Consider the following 20,759-nt stretch of genomic DNA (forward strand, 5'->3'; position numbering starts at 1 on the left):
CCACCTTGTAGGCCTGCTAAACCAGAATAAAAGAAAAGGCTTTGTTTCTGGGAGCACAGCTCTTGCGGGAGCTGCCTGGATCCTGGGGTCCCTTACACTGTTGAGGGCACCTGCCCCATGACACTGTCAATTCAGAAATGTGACCAGCTTCAACCCACCTATTTTTGCAAGAGGACAGAAATTTTATAATTAATCTGAAGTACCCACCATCTAACTTTCCTAGACCGAGGACTGCAAGAAGGGACAAAGCAGCTCCACATCCACATCAGCAATGTGAGCTGCCCAAGTGCCAAAGGGGGAAACTTGTGTGGTGTACTTCTATCTGTAAAACAGGAACTTCAATGTAGTAAAAATGATTATTAATTCTCATTGTTTTGGGAGAAAGAGATGGGAAGAAAGTGGAAGTTTTGTAAAAGGTGTGCTTACAATCAGCAGAGCACAGAGGGTAGGACTGTGCTGTTTCATTGAGAGCTCTCACTTCCAGGTATCTAAAGATTTTATTATTGTACAGTGGAGGAATGGCTGGGTGGGGGCACTCTGGGATAAATCCCAAACTCCAGATTAGCAGCGTATTCCCATACCAATGGCCATGAACGTCCCAAACGTCCCACCGCTTTGCATCATCGTTTTGCCAACTCCACCCATCAGCTCTCGTCCTCTCATGCCAATCCTGAGATAAAGAAAATCACAGGGATTATATAAAAGCTGAAACCTGACAGGTCACAGATATGCAGCAGAAAACATCTGAGACAATCAGCTCATGGTTGCAAATTGAACACTTCTTCAGTCTAAATCTGTGCAATTGTACAGCTGCCCCCCCAGAGACTGGGTGCAGTGCCCTGTGCTACTGCCGGGGCTCTTGGGTGGCCCCACCTCACATGGCCTATGTGTATTTTTCCTGCAGTGGAACCTTCCTGCCACACCCTTAGCAGGCACAGCTTTGCATCCTGGTCTCCCAAATACCCTTAATATGGGAAAAAAAATGCTGGCCAAGTATTTCACTTGCCAGAGTACAAAGAGTTGTCTGAGCTGTTGTACTGCCATCCTCTCTAGCTGCAGTGGCAATCTTTTTAATATCACCTTAAAATTTTAACATCAACTTAAATTTTTATTTACTACTGACTCTGTGTTTTTAATATGGGACACCTGAAAGGCCTAGAAACTTCAAAAAGTTTCTGTTCTCCATTTTTCACTTACCTGAGGTCAGACTAAAACAAAAAGAATTGTTCTGTCGCAAGAAGCTCTTGTAATATTTGGCTTTTAAACAGTCCAGTGACTTTAGAGTCTAAGGAATTTCATGCACTTCATTCTTAAAACATGAGATTTTCTCTCAAAAATAGAATAGCACAAGCACTGCAGCTGTGTCATTCAAGTACAACAGAACCACTCTCACTGATTCTTCTAAATGCTGTTAATATGTATCTTCTGCCAGCATCATGCTGCTTATCCTCTGGGCACTGAGAGAGATTAGAAAACTTCAAACTCCCATTGGATTAAGATCTGTACCTCTTCCTCCTTCACCCCACTACCAAATCATCTCCCGTGTTTAATCACAGGTAAAAACCATCAGAGTTCTGCAAAGTATGAAAGAGCTGACTTCAGTGATTCTTTGTCACAGATGATGTGCAACACCAGTCAACAGTGCCAGAGCAAACACAGAGCAACAAACACAGCTTGTTTTCATGTCATCATGCTGAGTCGCAGGGGAAGGTGGAATATTGTCACTCTCCACTGCACAGTGGGACTGTGCCAATGTGAGCCATGGGTGTACCCACACTCCTGCCATTCAGACTCAGGGTCAGTTTGGTAACTGCCTCTGTGCAGGGCATGGGACACACAAAGGGACCATGATGCAGACACTGAGAGCTTACACAGCACTTCAGGAAGCCAGGAGAGGGCTGCACATGTATCTGCATTGACAATTCATCTGGTTCCTCCTGGAGGTGATCCTCCACAGCCTCAGCTTCCCACTGAACCTTCCTTACAAGAGGCAAGAAAAGGTCTGTGAAGCTGTGACCTCCCGGCATACAGGGCACCCAGGGGTGAGGCCCTGCCAGCACCACACTCACATTTTGTAGGCCAGGGGCTTACTGCAGTAGCTGGGACTCACAGACAAAGTTCCATTCATGGGACCAGCACAGGACCAGACCCAATCCCTTCCCAACCCCACAGCATGACCATTTCTCTCTGGCTATTTCCCTGTCACCACTTGTCTGTGGAAGCCATTTCCTTGGCATACCTGAGGCAGGAAAATGTGCCAAACAGCGCTCCTGCAGCCATGCCCACTGCAAAGCCCATCATGAAACCCATCTTTATTCTGTCGAAACAGCTGGGCTGCGACTGCCCATATGGGCCCACGGTCACAGGCATCTAAAAAAGAAAGGACAATACCCACATCGATTTACTGCTTTGTCTAACAGACTTCTATAACCAAACTGGGCTGGCAGGCCAGGCTGTGCAGCTCAGAGCTTCTCGTGCGTGCAGCGCAGGAGGTTGTGCTGGCTCCCAGGCTTGTTTCCTTGCGTGTCAGATAGGAAGGAGGAGGGAACGATGGCGTCGTTTCGCCTCAACAAGCTCCTGCGAGCGCCGTTGTGGCTACCGAGGCTCTTTCGGGGCCTCACCCTGTGTGTTCTCAGTCCCTAGAGAGCAGCACACGCGGCACCTGAGCGAGCCTCCACTGCTGGCCCGACCTTCCCGGCTGCCGCTTGGTCTCGGAGGCAGAGGAGCGGGCAGTGAACCCTCCCTTAGGGAGATCGAGGCCAGGCCGAAGACTTAGTGCAGATATTCAGGCCGCGGAGGCCGTGGACTCCCCGGGAACGGCGGCCATCGCCGTTGCGAGGCGCAAGAGCTCTCGGAGGCGAACCGGGGTCCTCAGCGCGCGCTTCACCTCACTAGCGCCCCGCCCCCCTGCCCCCACCCCGGTTCCCGTTCCCGTTCCCGGGTCCCAGCCCCGCCCGTACCTCGCTAGGCCGCACCGCGCCTCCGCCTGTCTGGGCCTCGCTTCCGGCGCGCGCCGTGACGTACAGGAAGAGGGGGGCACGCCCCGCTCTGGCCGTCGCGCACTATGCTGCTGTGGCGGCGCTTGGCGGCCCTGAGGGGCGAACGAGCCCCCCGGCGGTTCCGAGCGGGGGGACCGGGACCGGGACCAGGACCGAGACCGAGATCCGGATCAGGATCGGGTAAGGCCGCGGTCGGGCAGAGCCCCTGTCTGGGAAGGAACAGCTCCCCCGCTCCTGCCGGCCCCTGACAGCAGCTTTCCCCCTCTTCTCCCCTCAGGGCTAACCATCGATGGCGGCGGTGCTCCTCGGCCGCTTTACATGGATGTCCAGGCCACCACCCCGCTGGTAAGGGCCGTACAGAGCACGGGAAACGGAGCAGGGCCCCCACACTCCCGGTTCTCTTGCCCGAGCGGTCGCGTGTGTCTCGAGCTGCCGTGGGGGACAGAGGCGGCGTTCGGCGCCACCTGTAGCGACACAGGCTGTTCCTGTCACCACAGGGCAGTGCGGGCATCCCCCGGTAGGGCTGTAGCTACGCCGGGGCAGCCCCCGGGATGGGCAGCCCCCGTGCCGCAGGGCCGGAGCGTGGCCGAGCCGCGCAGTGGAGACAGTTGAGAGCAGCAGGAAGTGAATTCAGCCAAAATACTGATCTGACATTTTTCTTAACATTTTAAGACTTTGGTTTTTTTCTGCTCAGAAGAAAGGCCAGGTTGGATGGGGCTTGGAGCAACCGGACCTAGTGGAAAGTGTGTCCCTGCCCGTGGCAGGGGCGTGGAACAAGACAAGCTTTAAAGTCTTTTCCAGCCCATACTGGTCTGTGATTCTGTTTTCTCAAATGATGTTGTTCTTCTTTGACCTTCGGTGCAGATCAGGGTTATGTGCACAGAGCATAACTGCTGAATACTTGTGTTACACGTAACATGTAATAGCCTCAAGTTTTTAAGGTCAGGTCTAAGCTAAAGCAAGACACTGCCACAGAAGTGCTGCTGATACTGTGGCAAGGGGGTCTGTCCAGAGAGAACAGATATAGTTTCCCTTTTCCTTTTCTAAGGCTGGGTGGTTTGTGTTCCACAGGATCCCAGAGTCCTGGACAGTATGCTCCCATACCTGACAGCCTACTATGGCAACCCCCACTCCAGGACCCACGCCTATGGCTGGGAGAGTGAGGCTGCCATGGAGAAAGCGAGGCGGGTGAGTTGTTGGTTGTTGTTTGCGTTGGTTTTCCTGCTGTTGAGGAAAATCAGGGTCAGAAGAACCTAACAAAAAAAGGAAGAAAAAAACCCCTGTTCTCTGTGGGCTGGATTTAGCAGCTTCCTCTTTGCTTAGCTGTACTTTAGTAGACTTATTGTAGGAAAAGATAGACTCATAGAATACTTCAAGTGGGAAGGGAACCACAAGCATCATGAAGTCCAACCCTGGCCCTGCACAGGATGCCCCAACAATCCCACCACCTGAGAGCATTCTCCAAACACTCTTTGAACTGTGGTAGGCTTCAGGCTGTAACCACTTCCCTGGTGAGCTTGTTCCAGTGCCTGACCACCCTCTGGGTAAAAAACTTTTTTCCTACTGTCCTACCTACACCTCCTCGACACAGCTCTATCTGTTTCCTCAAGCCCTGTCATTGGTCACTGAGAGCAGAGAGCTGCCTCTCTGATGCCCCTCATGAGGAAGCTGCAGCCCCCAGTGAGGTCTGACTTCAGTTTCCTTTTCTTCAGACTGAAAGAACCAAGTGACCTCAGCTGTTTGTTTTACAGACTGTGCTCTGGGCCCTTAACCATTTCATGGCCCTCCTCTGGATGTTCTCTGATAACTTCATATCCTTATATAGATTTGCCCCAAAGTGCCCCCAGGACTTGAGGTGCAGCCTCCCCAGAGCAGAGCAGGACAGGACAGGACAGTCTCCCCCTTACTCGGTTGGCAGTGCTGGGCCTGATGTCCCCTAGGACAGGCTGACCCTTAGGGCTGCCAGGGCACTGCTGGCTCCTGTTGCACTTGCCCTCAGCCCAAACTTCCAGGTCTCAGATTTCTGTGCTGCTGCTCTCCAGCCTCTTGTTCCCCAATCTGTCTGGGCTCCCAGGGTTCTCCCGTCCCAGGTGTAGAAGTCAGCACTTGCTCCAACAGTGATACTAGAGCAACTGAAATGGCAGAAACCAATACTGTAAGTAAAAGTGCCACAGTATTATTGGTTTCCTGGAGTCACAAGCACGTTGCTGCAGTCATTGGACTAACTCCATATCTTATCATTCTTCTAATCTTAGGGAAGGATGTTTTTCATTTTTTTTTAAGTAATATGTAGTGGGGTTTTGTCTACTTAAGCTTTTATCTGTGTTATAACAGGTTAATGCTTAATATCACTTCTAATGACTGTGGATTCCTTGTGTATTTTATAATTCAGATATTTAGACTATTTTTAGCATAACTTTGTTAGGTACCAGCTGTAATCCTTTGAAGCTCAAGGGAGTATTCTTGAAAACATTTCACATGTATTTTACTGTAGTGAATTTATTCTATGTTTTCTTAACAAGTTAAATTTGTATTTCTTTTTAAACAGCAAGTTGCAGATTTAATAGGAGCTGATTCACGGGAAATTATATTTACCAGTGGTGCAACAGAGTCCAATAATATGGCAATTAAGGTAAAAAGTTTATACTGATTCTCATTTATTATGTTAAAATTTTGTATTTAGGAACTGTATGCATCTCTCAACAATTTAAATGTTAATAATATGTTGGAGTATAACATATTTGCATTTCTGGATTTACTTTTTGTGATACTCTCTTACATATGTGGAGGAAATACATGGATGAATGTTTTGATGCCTGGGACATGATTTTGAGGGCAATGTAAAATATTTGATGTTTGTCTCGCATGCACTAAATACATTCCTTCTGCTTATGTAATTAAAATCTTTATTGTGAAATATAGTGGACATGCAGATTAGAAACCTTTTTCTTATGAAGACTAGGTTTTGTATGTAGTATGTGGTTGTTCAGACTTCTCAGTGTTTATGACTCCATTGCAAAAGTTTTCAAAAAAATGCTTTGGTTAATGGCTTCTACAGCTTAACAGCAATAAAGATTTTCACAGAGTTTTGAGAAGTAAGATGCATTGAAAAGCAGGTGCTGATGGAGATATGTAGTGTGGATTATCTGTCAGTACCTTTTAGATTCATGACTTGGGTCAAACAAGAAAGATCCAAATGAACTATATCTAAGTAGTAATTTCTTATTTCCGATCATACTGTGTAATGCCTGCTTTCTTCAGTGGCCAATTTCTTTTTCATGGACTGTGCCTGACAGGGTGTTGCAAGGTTCTATAAATCCAGAAAAAAGCATATCATTACTACGCAAACAGAGCACAAGTGTGTGTTGGATTCTTGTCGTTCCCTGGAAACAGAAGGTTTTCACATCACATATCTACCTGTTAAAAAAAATGGGCTCATAGATCTGAAGGTAAGTTGTTACTGACAGAAAGAAACTAAAAAAAAGAAGAGGTTTTTGCTTCAAATTGATGCTCAAAACCTTGTGTCCTCTAAAAGGATAATAAATATCACGAAGTAGTATGAAAATCATAGCTAAATCTGTCAGACCTGGAAAAGGATTTTCTGTTCTAACATTGTACACTTTTTCCCAACCAGAACATCCACCTTCTGTCCCACCCTTCAGCTGCTACTGTGCAGGTGGAGCTGTTGAGTACCCTATAAGGAGCCCAGTACTTGAGGCACTGTTTCAGTGATTACAGTACTTCCTATGGCTGTCCATGAGCCAGCCCTTCTGTGTGTACTGGCTGCAGCCCTAAAATGTAGAAGTTGTATGTTTTTAGTTCATCGTTGACGTCCTTTAGCACAGGGCAGCAACAGTTTTATTCCCAGTCCCTCACCTGCCACGGAGAGCAGTGGTTTGTGATGGGACCAAAGGATCAGCCTGTGGGCACAGTAATGAGTGGTGTTTTCTGAGCATGTTGCTGCAGATGTGATGTGACTGTTTAAAGAGCAGTTCCTTTACAGCCAGCCTCACCTTGGCTGGAAGAGGCTTAAGCTGTACTGTGGGTGGTTAATTCATTAAAGAAAATAGTTCAGAGACATATATGGGATATAGCAAAGCCTGTTGAGATTTGATTTAATCAAGTGGGGTGCCAGGTGCATTGAAGGGTTAGGACATGCAGAGACACAGTTGATTCAGTCCTCTTCCAACAGGCATTCGATGTTCACGTGGGTTAGTGTTCTCCCCAGAGCTGTTTGTCAGAACCCTAGGTGTTTGTTGCAAATGAGGGACTGGTGGTTGAGTTACTGGTAAATTGAAGATGTGCACAGGAATCCTGCTTCTCTGTTAGTCACAACTTTTGTCCTTCTGAATCTTTCGCCAGGAGCTGGAGGCTGCATTCCAGCCCGATACAAGTTTGGTTTCTGTAATGACTGTAAATAATGAAATAGGAGTAAAGCAACCTATTCATGATATTGGTAAGTACACTGTGGCTTCTAGATGCCAACTAAGATTGCTTCTGCTTCATTTTAGATAATGTTTTCATCTCCAAATGGTACTGATGCAAAACATTAGGTGTAATATAGCTAAGGAAAAAATAATAACATATTTTAAAATAAAAAATGTACTATAAATAAATAATACTACTGTCCCAAATAAAAATTGATTTCGAAGGGAAATGGGAATGAAATGCACTACCTTTATGGTGAGCATTGCAGCAATCATTGCTCTGGATGGATCAGCTGCAATTCATTGGATTGTTCGATGGATTAAAAAATTGTACAGAATAACTGGCCAAAATTGAGCTTATATACTATAATGATTTATTGAGTGCTTGTAGTGTTTAAGAGGAGAATTGTGCAGGATTTGGAGTGGGAGAGGATAGTGAGCACCACACTTGGACAATCCTTCCCCCAGTATTGCCGTATAGAGTCATGAACAATTGCTTTGTAGGCCAAAAGCCCACTGAAGAGCTATGCTTCTGGAACAGGAGGCAGGGAGAGGGTGAGCCAGGCTCTGAGCTGGCAGGTGGAGTGACAGGGACCTCAGAGCAGATGAAGGGGGACCCTGGAGAACCACGGTTGTTGGAGCAAGCAGGGTGAGCATGTGCCTCCCTGATGATCCTCCAGATCCCTGGATCCCAGGTGATTTGTTGATAGTTTACTGTGACAGTAGCAAAACATATACAGATACCCTTTCTGACCTAGTTTCACCCGAGCTGGCAACCTAGCACCTTGCAGCCACTCGGTCACTCCCCTACCAGCAGGACTGGGGAGACAGTTGGAATGGTAAAAGCTAGAAAATGCAGGGATTGAGATAAAGACAGTTTAATCTGGAAATTAGAATTCCATACTGCTTTCCATGGACAGGCAGGTGTTCATCCACCTCCAGGAGAGCAGGGCCCCATCGTAGTGGTGACTTGGGAAGACAAACACCATCACTCCAAATGTCTCCCCCTTCCACCTTCTTCCTCCCAGTTTTCTGTACTGAAAGTGTATGGCATATGTCATACGGTCTGAAATGTCTCTTTGGTAAGTTTGGGTCGCCTGTCCTGGGTGTGTCTCCTCCCAGCCTCCCACATACCCACAGCCCCCTTGCCAGTATGGCCATATGAGGGGCAGAAGAGGCCTTGGCTCTGTGCAAGCCCTGGTCAAGCAATATCAGAAACATTTGTTATTACCCCTGTGTTCAGCACAAATCCAAAACACAGACCTATACTAGCCATTGTGGAGGAAGTTAGCTCTACCCCAGCCAAACCCAGCACACCTTCATATTCAAGATAGCCTTTCATAAGATGTTTGAGTTTTTGGACAATATTTGGACTGCTCTGGAGTACATATTCCGTAGGGTATTGTTTTCTTAGGCTGTGGCAGGCATCTCATGTATCTGGTTTTCTTCCTTAGCTGCTGCATTTATTTCTTTCTTCTTTAAGCTCAAAGCATTATTTTTGCCAAAGTTTTTCAAGGTTGGTTTTGTTTCTTTGTTGACAAGCATTTGAGCATCAGTGAGTTGCTTATAGCCCCAGGGATTCTTTTTTTCCTCCTGTGCTTATATTGCCAAGGTCCTTACTATGGTCCCATGTTTAAATGCCAGAGACAGCTGGTGCCAGCTGTAGTTCCCATGGTATGTTCTAACACCTTGAACAGGTCCAACAGGCCAGGCCTGAGGCCTTGCAGAGGGAACCTGAAGCCCTGCTACTGTGTGATGTGTGGCCTGTGGCCTGACCTTGCTGGACCACAGCGGGGGTTACTTATCCTGTGAAGTGCCATGTTGAACCTCTTGTGCAGAGGAGAGGTCTCAGATGCAGCTGTGCAGATCCTGTGGAAGATGTATTGTGATTTTTTTTATGACACAAATAAATAATACTTATGTTTTCTGCCCATGAACAATACATTATTTCTTCATATATTTTAGCCTGGTGACCAGCTCAGCTGACTTCATGTGGTAGTAATAAGTGTGTGTGTGACAATTCTGAGAATATTTTTGAAGCTGAATGCTGGAAAACTTGGAAAATAGAGAGAATGACATAAAAATATATGGCAAATAGAAACTTGAAAGGAAGGCTGGCTTGTACTGGGCGTTGAAAAGCAAAAGAAGCAAGAAAAACCAATATTTTCCAACTGTGGAGTCATTTCTGTGTGGAGACTTTGATATTTCATGTAACCATTTGTTCTTAAGCTTGTTAGGTGTGGGTTTGGAAATAGTCTCAGTTCTTAACAGTAGAAGACTTTTAACTTCTCAGCTGGAGAAATTCACTGTAGTCTTACCTGCCTAAACCTGTGCCAAGGCATCAAACTACAGTAGCCCCTGCACAGCTTTAGCCACTTCAGCCCCATTTCTGCCTTTGTCACCTCAGATAGCTCAATAACTTCCTCTTGGTTTAGATTCAGTCATGCTTTAGATCCAGTGCTGGAATCTTTGGGATCATAGCAATTAGTTAAGGTAATCTGGTTTTGGTTTGGTGTTTTTATTACAGGTGAGATCTGCCGTGCACGTAACGTTTTCTTCCACACGGATGCTGCACAAGCGATTGGTAAAATTCCTATGGACGTCAACAACATGAAAATTGACCTAATGAGCATCAGTGGCCATAAAATTTATGGGCCCAAAGGTACTCACTGAAGTGCTTTATAGGGAATTGTTGTTTCCATACCTACCTTAAGGTAACAACACAAGGTGTGAAGTCAAACCCATTTGTCACAGTGTCAGTTACTTGAGCTGTAGAAAGCTGTTCTGAATGGTGTTGGACAGACTGCAGAGTAGCTCAGGCACTGCTGCCAGCGTAGAGCTGCAGTAGGTAGATCTTCAATGCTAGATGGGTTGAGGTGGCTTCACTGAAAGAAGAAAGAGTGTTGTATGATGGTGGCAGCATAGCAGCAGTGGGTTTTTCAGGAGTCATCTGCTTGGTGTGAAGCAGAACTAATGCTGAAATTATTGAAATGAAATCACTTGGTTATAGAGCGAAGTTTAGACCAGAGTGTGATTTGAAACAAGGAGACCAAAAGGTAACTGATAGATGATTTTTGATTGTTATCTACTTCCAGTGGCTCCATTCCAACAACTCCATTTGTGTATTTTCTTTGCAGAATGGGGTTTAATATCCAGCTATACATTTTCTGGTTGACTGACAACTACTAAAAATCCAGCTATTATTATTGTCAAGGTCTATTTGGCTTGTGACAGTGGGTGTTAGAGAGCCAGAAATCAGGTTTGCTGTATGCTATACATACAGCATTTTAACTTATAACATTATATTATATATAACGTTATATATATAATATTATAACTTTTGTTATCCTATTCAGAAACAAAACCCAAAATTCTTATTTTTCAACAAGGGTTTTTTTTTTCTGAGTTCTGCTGAGAGCTGAAGACATTATCTCTGGACAAGGACTAAGTTTTCAACTAGTAATTTTGGACAAGTGATAGACATAAATTTTCACCATTTGTTATGCTGAGAAGTTGCAACTGTCCTTCTTGTGGTGACAGTCACTTATTAAGTGTACCAGGGCACTCAAAGACATGAAAATTTGGTTTCAAGGTGAGGAGAGTAGAGCACTAAAGTGACTGACTAGCAAAACTGGCTTATCTAATCCACTCGCTGAAAATTGTTGCCACTAATGAGTCTTCCTAATGAGAAGAAAGGGAGAGGACTCCTGGGACTGGTGCTGGTCCAGTAATCGAGGGAAAGAATTTGGAAGTCAGTAAGAGAACACTGCCCATAAAAACTTTAGTGCAAAGGGCTGAACTTCAGCTGTGTACAGGAATTGTGGGAAGGAGGAGAAGCACTGAGTCCTTGGGTGACTGAAGCAGAGTGGAAGAAGCTGAGCTCCCATGGCTGAAGCTCTGCAAGCCTCAACATGGTTATTGGGGATAAACACCATTTCCTAGAAAATAATACTGAACTTGTTCACTTTATTTTTCTCCCGTTAAAGTGTTCACGTGTGTGTTTGCTGTGGAAATAAGAAATGTTACCAAAGCTTGGAGTCCCTGTTCATAATTTCAGAACTCTGGGCATATGGTAAAACAGCTTTCCTTGCTTCCAAGGGGTTGGTGCTCTCTATGTTCGCCGTCGACCACGTGTCAGGCTAGAGCCCCTGCAGAGTGGGGGAGGCCAGGAGAGAGGACTGCGGTCTGGGACTGTGCCCACACCTCTAGCAGTGGGACTGGGGGCAGCATGTGAAGTGGCACAGCAGGAGATGGAGGTATGTGCAGCAAGATACTTTTCCTGGGTTCCAGAAAATAGTGTAAAAGCACCATTTAAGTTATGGATTCCTTAGGTCTTTTTGCAGCCATGTAACTGAATTAAATTTGATTCTCATATTTTAGCATTAAGTGAATGTTTTGAGAATTTAAGGGATGTTTTTGGGTGATTGTAAGTTCTTTCTAAAGTTTCTTTTTTTTCTTGAGTTTCTTGAAGAGTCGTAGTTTTCTACAACAAGGCTACAATTGACAGTTTTAATGAAATATGGATTTATGTGCTTGTATTTACTTCTCCATTATGCACATGTGTATTAGCAACATCTTTGAAATGACTGTCATGTTTATGTAATGTATATTGAAAAAATAAGACTTCCCAGTCTGTTATTATATGTATTGCACCTATTAAATATAATTTAAAGTTTACTGCAGCTTTGCAGTTAAGAATTTATTTTCTTTTTTTTCCTAGCTTGGACAGTAAAGTTTACTTGCTAGGTCTGGTGTCTGAGCCTCTGTATGGTGCTACATTGGTTTGTGAGCACCAATGTCTTCCTTACAGCTGGAAAGTAAAAATACTAACAGTGACAATGGGATGCATAGGCCAGATACCTGCACCCAAGGATCAGGCTTCTTTCCAGGAGATAAGCAGAATTCCACCTTCTGAGCTGTGTGGTTATGGAAGTTGAGGCTAGGGAGCCTGCAGAGTCTGAATTCTGCACAAACCCCCAATCTGGATTCTCTTCTTTGCCTGGCAGAATTACGGCATTTTAAAACCAACTGGTGTTGGAGCTAGCCTGGTTTTCTTTTAACTTTTTCAAGTGTAAACAAGCATGAATTGCATGTGTGCATGTGGCCAGTTCTGTGTGCCAAAGCTGATCCTACACCTTTCTGCTTTCTTGGTATAAGTGACCTCATTTTTCAGTCTAGAGCAAGACACTGCACATGGGCATGTGTCTCGTCATGCAGGTTACTTATGGTAAAAGCTGAGTTCATAGTCATGTGCAAGTCCATGTCTTTCTGTGGTACGGTTGGAGAGCTCCTGGGAAATAAGAGGCACTTGTCGTAATAGCCCTTTCTTGTGTGCAAAATGCATCATCTTCTGCACTGCGTAACTTGTCTTTAAACCCAAAGAACTCAATGCTGTTATGAAAGTCAGTTTGGCAGCTTGTGTAGGTAGATCTTTCTGAGTGGTTTGAAACATTTGTGAAGACTGAGCTAGCTACAAGCCAAGGGGTTATTCTCTTTTAAAACAGTGTCCAGAGCAGGCAAAGTTTAACAGTTTAAGTTTCAGCTATGTTCATTCCCTTGTCTGGCCAAACCCAGTTACTTAATTCCGCTTGCAGCTGGTGACATGGAGCAGTTTGAGTGAGGTCTGACTGTACACTGTTTATTATTTGTGTCTTTTCTGCTTTCTCTGTTAGTATGACCATAAGCGAATCTCACAATTGGCAGAACGATTGGTTACAAAAATAATGAGTGAAGTTCCTGATGTGGTGATGAATGGAGATCAAAAGCATCGCTATCCAGGTAACTCAAGCAAAATTCTGAGCCTGTTAGTACTGTCTGGCTCCTTGGTGTTAATGGCCATGGCTGAATAATGCACTTGAGCACATGATGCAAATCCTGCCTTGCAGGGGACAATTTGCCTGAGATTTCAGTTGATGGATTCTTTTTTCTATTTCATTTATGTGTATGTAGGATGCATCAATTTATCTTTTGCATATGTGGAAGGGGAGAGTCTTCTGATGGCTCTGAAAGATGTGGCTCTGTCTTCAGGAAGGTATGTGGAATGTATGGAAAGGATAGCAGTTGTATATTTTTGAGAGAAAATAGCATCTGCTAATGAAGGTAAAAGCTAAGTAGTAGTTTCCTCTGTGCCCTGTATTCACATATTCAGTTAATGAGTCAGCCTGGCATTGATTACATTCTACAGTGGTGTTTAGGGACACATTTCAACTGAAGGTCAAATTTGTTTATCCTGGAAGAAAAAAACAACAGACAAAACTAAACAAAAACCAACCAAAAAAATATCCTAACAGAAAGACCCCCACAAAACCACAAAATTAACCCAGAAATTCCTACCTACTAGCCTTGCAAACTGGTTATTTGAGTAACCTTAACTTCTACTGGTGACACTTTTATTCTAAAGGCCACCAAGATTTGAACAACTTCTGTCCTTCAGCAGATTTTTACTGCGATTAGTGAAGCTGGGCACATATCTGAATTAAATCAGCTCATAGTTCCTGTGTTAAATGCCAAACTGAGAGAGAAAATTGCATGTGCTTTTATGGAGCTCTCCTGACTACAGGAGTGATGAGGAATATTTCAGTTACCCAGACAAACCTGATGTTCAGGATGAAATGAATGGAGTGTAAAGATGCCCCTCCTCTCCTTCTCTCACCTTTGAGAACAAAGGGGTCAACATATCCTAATTAGAAACTAGTTGGCACTATGAGGAGGAAGAGCAAGTCTCCACATGACTGCCCCTGAAGCCAAACACTTCTGTAATGTGAAGATCTCTTTTGAGTCTCTACTTAGTGCACTGGGGAGCTTTTTACAGCTCTCCAATTGGCACTGCATGTTGCTACCTGTAAAAACGGAGTCACGGCCAACTGAGTCATGTAACCAGTTCTGTATACTGCTGCAAAGTGGAAGCTCTCTCTATTGACAACTGCAATCATCTCACTCTGGATCCTTCTGTGTGCTGTTTTTCATGTATTTGTTCTGCTGCCAAACAGCAGCTTGTGAAGTCTTTTTTTTTTTTTCCTTTTATGTTCTGAGTGTATTACTTTCTCCAGATAGTTTCTGTCTTTTTTTCACAGCCTCTACATCAGCTACCTCTTAATCTGCATTCCTGCTGCCTCTATGTGGCATTGTGTTTATTCTTGTGTATTACCTGTATTCTCTCTCCTTTCCTTATACTCCTAATTTATTACTCTCATTTCTCAATAATGCCTGGTTCTTGTATTCTTTTTTTCTGCAGTAGCAGAAATATCACTTTACTTGCTTGTATTCACTTGTGGTTTCTAGGAGGCTGGGGAAGTAGATAGATTGTGTTGTAAAGAGGTAAGTGACCTGTTCTTTGTTGGAGGAGATTAAGCAAAAGTCTGACATTTCCCTGCCTACCCTTTCCCAGTGCTTGCACATCAGCTTCTCTGGAGCCTTCCTATGTTTTGCGGGCAATCGGAACAGATGAAGACTTGGCTCACTCATCTATAAGGTGTGTGGTGTGGTCTGCCCTTATGCTTCCAAATATTTTTCTTTCCTGATAAAAATAAATGGTAGATTGTTCCACCCTCTTCATGTACTTGTTATTCAGTTCCTTAAGATTTTCTTTTTCTTTAGGTTTGGCATCGGTCGTTTCACTACAGAAGAAGAAGTGGATTATACAGTGCAGAAGTGCATACAGCACGTGAAGAGGCTGAGGGAAATGAGGTGAGATATTGTCTCATTGAACACAAAGACTTCTTAGGTGTGGTAATCATGGGAAGAATTGGATTTATTTACTTGCAAGTAATTGTTTGCTTCAAGAATCTGCTGGTGTTTCTCTATATCAGCAACTTTGTCCCCCAGGTGGGTAGGAGCCTGATTCTAACATTAGTGACAAATTTCTAAGGAAACAAACGTGACACCAAACCTTTTCTATTCAGAGAAAGAATATGAGTAGGGCAGGCACATAGGGCAGTACCTAGGAGATTTTAAGCCAGAGATGGTATTATTGAGTTAATGTATTGATAAATTGTTTTATTCTGATGAAACTGAAAGACTGGTGACTAATCTGGACAGTAAAAATGCTAGGGCTCAGTCTCAGAGACACCAGTGCTTTATGCTGAAAGTAGGAGCAGGAAATGAGGTGGAGCATCTGCCCTCTCATCTCTCTCTTGTATTTTTGGTTGAGAACATAGTTGAGGGCTGATCACCTGAAGCTCACTGACCTCCAGAAGGGCAAGACAGGCAGATAGATATCTCCTAATTCCTTGTGTCATTGAAAAAATCTGTTTAATTATTGTTGATGATGTCCTGTGCATTTTAGCTAGTCCTCAGTTTTCTCCTTTTCTTTACAGCCCTCTCTGGGAAATGGTGCAGGATGGAATTGACCTCAAAAGCATTAAATGGACTCAGCACTGAGAAAACATTGCTATCCATGGACTAGATATGGATTAAAACACATTTTTCTGCACAGTCTTGAGCAAATTATGCAGCACTTCTGTTTTCTGACACTTGCAGTTTGACTGGAGAACTACATTTACAGACCACAAGCTCTAAGAAGCCAAAAATAAAACTAGTTTTTAACATGGAGAAGGGCAGGCTAATCCAACATATACTGTGCTTCTATTGACACACAGAAATTTATGCTAAAATGTAATTTATTCAGAAATTAATTTTCTAATGAGAAAATTAAATCAGTGTGTTACTCCTAGGCCAGTGAATTCTGGCAAGAGGTTGCTTCTTGGTGTGATTCATCCCAAGTCACTGTCGTGTTTGCACCACAGACCTGTTGCAAATTTGTTCTGTTTGAGGTAGGTATCCTGCAACATCAGCTGGGTTTTGCCTCTCAAATGCCGTGTACTGCAAGAAATTCTCAGATAGGAGGACCCTTGGATCTCTAGAGGAAAGCAATGCCTCAGTGTGGCTATGTGCCTTCACAGATAAGTTTTATGTATAGTTAAGAACAATTTTTTCCCTGAAATTTAGTATTTTTGGCCTATTTTCCTTGGTTTCTTTGTGTGTGCATCTTTTGTGTGTGTGTGTGCATTAATTCAAAAGGTTCTTCTGTGTTCCAGAGTTTATGATACAATCATGATGCACTTTGCTGTCCCCTCCATTGGTTTTCTTCCATGCAATTTTTTCTTAGTGAGGTTAGAAAACTTGAATGACTGGGGGAGGGGATAGGCAGAATATGTCAGCTTTGGTGGCAGCACCAGTTTGGTGGGAGCATGAGTGGTAGAGGTGGTGGGGAGAGCAGATACAGTGCAATGTCTTAAGGCAGTCTTGGGTTTTGGGTTTTTTTCCCCTCCCCTTGTCATGAGATCCTTGCTGTTACTTGGTTTGCCTATGGGCCCTTGTTTTCTGTCGCTGCAAGGAGTCTGCCCAGCTCAGCCAGTATATTTTGACTGGACATAAGAAAGATAAGAACACCTGGCACTGAAGTTTTCTTTGTCCCACAGACTGTACTGTCTGACTAGAGATTCACATGGGAATCCATTCCCTGCACATGCTGGGGGAAGTATCTGTTAAAGAGGGTTTGATGAGATAAGAAACCCAACCCTGTGTATGGCAAAGTGCCTTTTTTTCAGTGCATAAACAAAGAGCTCTCAAATTAGTTGTGTTGATTGATGGATGCTGTGTGAGCTGCTGAATTTGGTATACCCCATAGACAACATGTTCACCTTCAGTATTGGATGGAATCTACCTCGAGGATCAACCGTGTTGTGTAAAACCTGAAGCTGAATCTCACAAGATGGACTGTGTTACAGAAGCTTGTGCATTTTTTGTAACTAAGGACAGATTTATCTGTTTGTAATGCAAATCTAATCCTTGTTCGTTCTATTCAAAATTATGAGCTTTAGCAGTTTTAATATTGTAGTGCTGGCACCTTATATTTCATCACAATATTTTTTAAAATAGCATATGCATAAATACATTTTAGAGGTGTTGTATGTACTCTTTTTCATCCTTGGGCCCCACATATTTTCTGGATTAAGCATGTGATAACAATCTTTCCTAGCATGTTAGAAATACATGTTTATGAATTGTTCTTTGTGTTTTGAGAGTGATAAAAAATTGCACATAAGAATTAAACTTGGCTACTGTCAGTCTTTTTGGATCCGCCTTTTTGGGTGAACCATGCAGGACAATCAATAAGTTGCTGTATTGCAGGTTTCATTAGGCAACAGAAAAGGGTAAGCTTTTCTGTGAACATTGTAAGAAGTTTGCTATCATCGAGTTGACACTTCTTCTCAAACTCAATGCCTGTTCTGAGCTAATTTTTTTTAAACTCAACTTAAATTGTGGTTATTTTGACAAAAGGGAACCTCAAATCTTGAAGATTCTGACCACTTCTTATTTGATAAGATTTAAAATAAAAATTCTGCATGTAACGGTTAGGGAAACTCATTCATACTAGTAACAAATGTTTATTTGAAATGTTTATGGGACAAGATGAGGAAAAATGTATAGTGGAGATACTTCCCTCATTACAGAAAGAAGTAATGCTAAGGATGAACATCTAGCTGTACCTCACTGAATGCAGATAAAGCCTTTGGGGAATGGGAACTTCAGTCTGTCCCACTCTTACCAGCTGGATGCCAATAAATGGTGGTGCATCCCTCCCCAGGCTGCACCATGATCTGAAAAATGCTTACTAGGCTTGGCCTTGAACAACCCTCAGGTTCAGTTCCTCTGGAGCTTATCAAAAAAACTGCTTCAGGAACTGGTCCTGTATAATGAGTTCCTGGGATTTTTTTGGTTGGTTTTTCTTTGTTCATTAGTTTTGGGGGGGTTTTTGTTTGTTTTTTTTTGTTTTTTTTTTTTTTTTTTTAATGGCATAATATTCTCCCACTTTCAAATAAAGTTTCTGACCTGAAGTGGGGCCAGGATGAAACACTGTTGTGACTAAAGCACATCTCTTGTGGCCTTGTAAACAGCGGCCCTGAGTGAGACCCTTGGGGCTCTCCTGGGTTGCAGTGACCTCCCTGTGCTGGGGCCTCTCGGAGCCGGGAACTCTCCCATTTTCTGCACTCAGAAAATCCCCAAAGGATGGGTCCTGGGCCAATCCCCCTACTCCTCAAGGCTCTGCCCTTCACACAGTGAAAAAAACAAAGGTATCTAAAGTGAGAACCATTTCAGTTAGAACTATTCATGTGTCTGCAGGGCTGTGATCTTATTAGTGACAAGGAAATGTGTTGGGATGACTCTTGCGACTGGAGGGTTGGAATGGAAGGATACAGGCAGGGGAGAAGAGAAGCAGTGTTGCTCTTTATGCCAATGACCAGCAGAAGTGCATGGAGCTCCACCTGGGGATGAATGAGGAACAGACTGAGAGTTTAGGAGTCAGGATTAAATGGAGGGCAGGGACAGGTGACATCACAGAGGGGCTCTGCTGCAGGCCACCTAAGAAGGAAGATGAGTCAATGAGGGTCATTACAGACAAACAAGAATTGTCTCATATTTACAAGCGCTAGTTTTCATGGGGGAATTCAACCACCCTGACATCTGCTGGGGGGAGAACCCAGCAGGGCACAGGCAATCCAGGAGGTTTGTCGAATACACTGATGTCAACTTCCTTCTCCAAGTGGTAGAGGAGACAATGAGGAGAGGTGCAATGTCACCATATTCTCACCAACAAGGACAGGCCAGTGGGGAATGTGAAGCTCAAGGGCAGCCTGGGCTGCACTGACCATGAAATGGTGGATATTGAGATCCCCGGGGCACTGACAAGGGTGAGAAGCAAGCCCACTGTGCTCAATTCAGGAGAGTAGACTTTGGACTCACATGAGATCTGCTTGAAAGGGTCCTATGGGATAATGCCCTAGAGGGAAGAGGAGCCCAAGCAAGCTGTAGCAATGGGAAACAAAGCGACACAGACCCCCTCACGCATCTGAAGGAGATCCCTTTATTACAGAAATCGCCCCTTTTTCACACCTTCAATCTCCACCTCCACAACTGAAAGCAAACCGAGGCCCAACCGAACCTAAGAGAAAGAGGGCACCCATTGGCTGGCTCAGGGCAGTGCTGCTGTCCACCCGTGCTGTCACCCAATCAGCTCCCTGCTCATACACTGTCCTTGCGTTCCTCCAGCCAATCACAACCTCGCTGCCAGCTGTCACTCAGCTGACTCCCTCCTCACTCATAAGGGCCCCTCAGCCCCTCAGCCCATTTGCCGCAGCGGGGCCTTTCCCACAGGGCCTTCTCGTGAGCATAAGCCCCAAACACTTTATCAATTATAGCCTGGTGTCCTACATCAAACTGGTTGATATTAAAGGATCCGCTCTTTGAACTCAGCAGCAATGCATCCCAACAAAGACAAAGTCAGGCAGCAATGCCAGGAGACCTGTATGGAACTGAGAGAGGAAATGACTAAACAGAATTCATCAGCTTGAGAAGTTATGGCAGTCTGGTGAAGTTTTCACTGACTGGAAAATATCCCCCATTTTTAAAAAGGGAAATATGGAAGCCTTGGGGAGCTACACCTGCCTGACTGGCTGGCAGTTCTCTCTCTGCTGAAACATCAGTCATGGGCCAACTGTTTCTAGTCAAATTGTATGTGCTGACATGTATGCTCTGTTGCTTTGAAGTGGTACAGTTTCCCAGTGCTGAGTGCCAAAAAACTGGCCTGAGACCTCTACTATTGGCAGCTTTGATGAAATTTCAGGCTGGTGAATAAGGTCCTGCACTAGAAGGAAGAAAATGCCAGTTTTTAAAATGGACAATGTGAGTGGCTAGGAGAAATGATCCCTCTGACAGCTGATCCAAATCAGAGTCATAAAAAAGGCAGGTACAAGAAGCAAAGCTCATACTAATGAACAATCAGAGTGGGCTTGTGCTAAGTAGGCATAGTAAAACCAACAAAGTGTTGATTCTAAGAGTACCTACACAGGATCATTAAGCCAGATCATATCTGACAGGTTTTAAGTAGAGATTGAGATGAGGCATGAAGAGAGTGTTTCTGGGAGATTCTGTGAGGATTATTTCTCTTGAACAGTTTTCTAAATTATTTGGAAACAAGATTTGTGGTTGACATGTAGTTATTGGAAAGGAAAACACAAAGTAGTACAAATCATTTAGCAAACTGAGTTAATTCGTCCAAACCATAGATGAAGGAATAGGTTTAGAGGCTGTATTTATGGAATTGGTACTGTTAGGGTCTGGGGAAGCAAAGAACCCTGGATTTGGGGATAATACTTCCAGACTAATGGTGCAGCAAAACTAATATTGCAAGGAGGAAAATATATTTATTTAATATGTGCAATTGCCACAGTGGATGCTGGTTTCCTCAAGCTTTACTTTAAAATGTCCAGACTAATGGTGCAGCAAAACTAATATTGCAAGGAGGAAAATATATTTATTTAATATGTGCAGT

At 44.0% G+C, this 20,759-nt stretch overlaps 2 protein-coding genes across 2 annotated transcripts; one reads left to right on the plus strand and one right to left on the minus strand.

Moving 5' to 3' along the window:
* Nucleotides 1–478: 478 nt before the first annotated feature.
* ROMO1 (reactive oxygen species modulator 1) lies at nucleotides 479–3,031 on the minus strand. The gene is made up of 3 exons (XM_058036560.1): nucleotides 2,961–3,031; nucleotides 2,240–2,370; nucleotides 479–670 (listed from the first exon to the last, which is right to left on the minus strand). Exons 2-3 carry the CDS (start codon nucleotides 2,368–2,370, stop codon nucleotides 562–564), a joined length of 240 nt encoding a protein of 79 aa, XP_057892543.1. The 5' UTR covers nucleotides 2,961–3,031; the 3' UTR covers nucleotides 479–561.
* NFS1 (NFS1 cysteine desulfurase) lies at nucleotides 3,022–17,493 on the plus strand. Its single transcript, XM_058036557.1, has 13 exons — nucleotides 3,022–3,179; nucleotides 3,277–3,344; nucleotides 4,071–4,187; nucleotides 5,548–5,631; nucleotides 6,296–6,448; nucleotides 7,362–7,455; nucleotides 9,954–10,088; nucleotides 11,525–11,682; nucleotides 13,099–13,204; nucleotides 13,376–13,457; nucleotides 14,814–14,897; nucleotides 15,023–15,112; nucleotides 15,742–17,493. The coding sequence occupies exons 1-13, from the start codon at nucleotides 3,065–3,067 to the stop codon at nucleotides 15,803–15,805; spliced, it is 1,350 nt and encodes a 449-aa protein (XP_057892540.1). The 5' UTR covers nucleotides 3,022–3,064; the 3' UTR covers nucleotides 15,806–17,493.
* The last annotated feature ends 3,266 nt before the right edge of the window (nucleotides 17,494–20,759 follow it).

Source organism: Melospiza georgiana, chromosome 17 (genome assembly GCF_028018845.1).
Source record: "Melospiza georgiana isolate bMelGeo1 chromosome 17, bMelGeo1.pri, whole genome shotgun sequence".
Classification (NCBI taxonomy): Eukaryota; Metazoa; Chordata; class Aves; order Passeriformes; family Passerellidae; genus Melospiza; species Melospiza georgiana.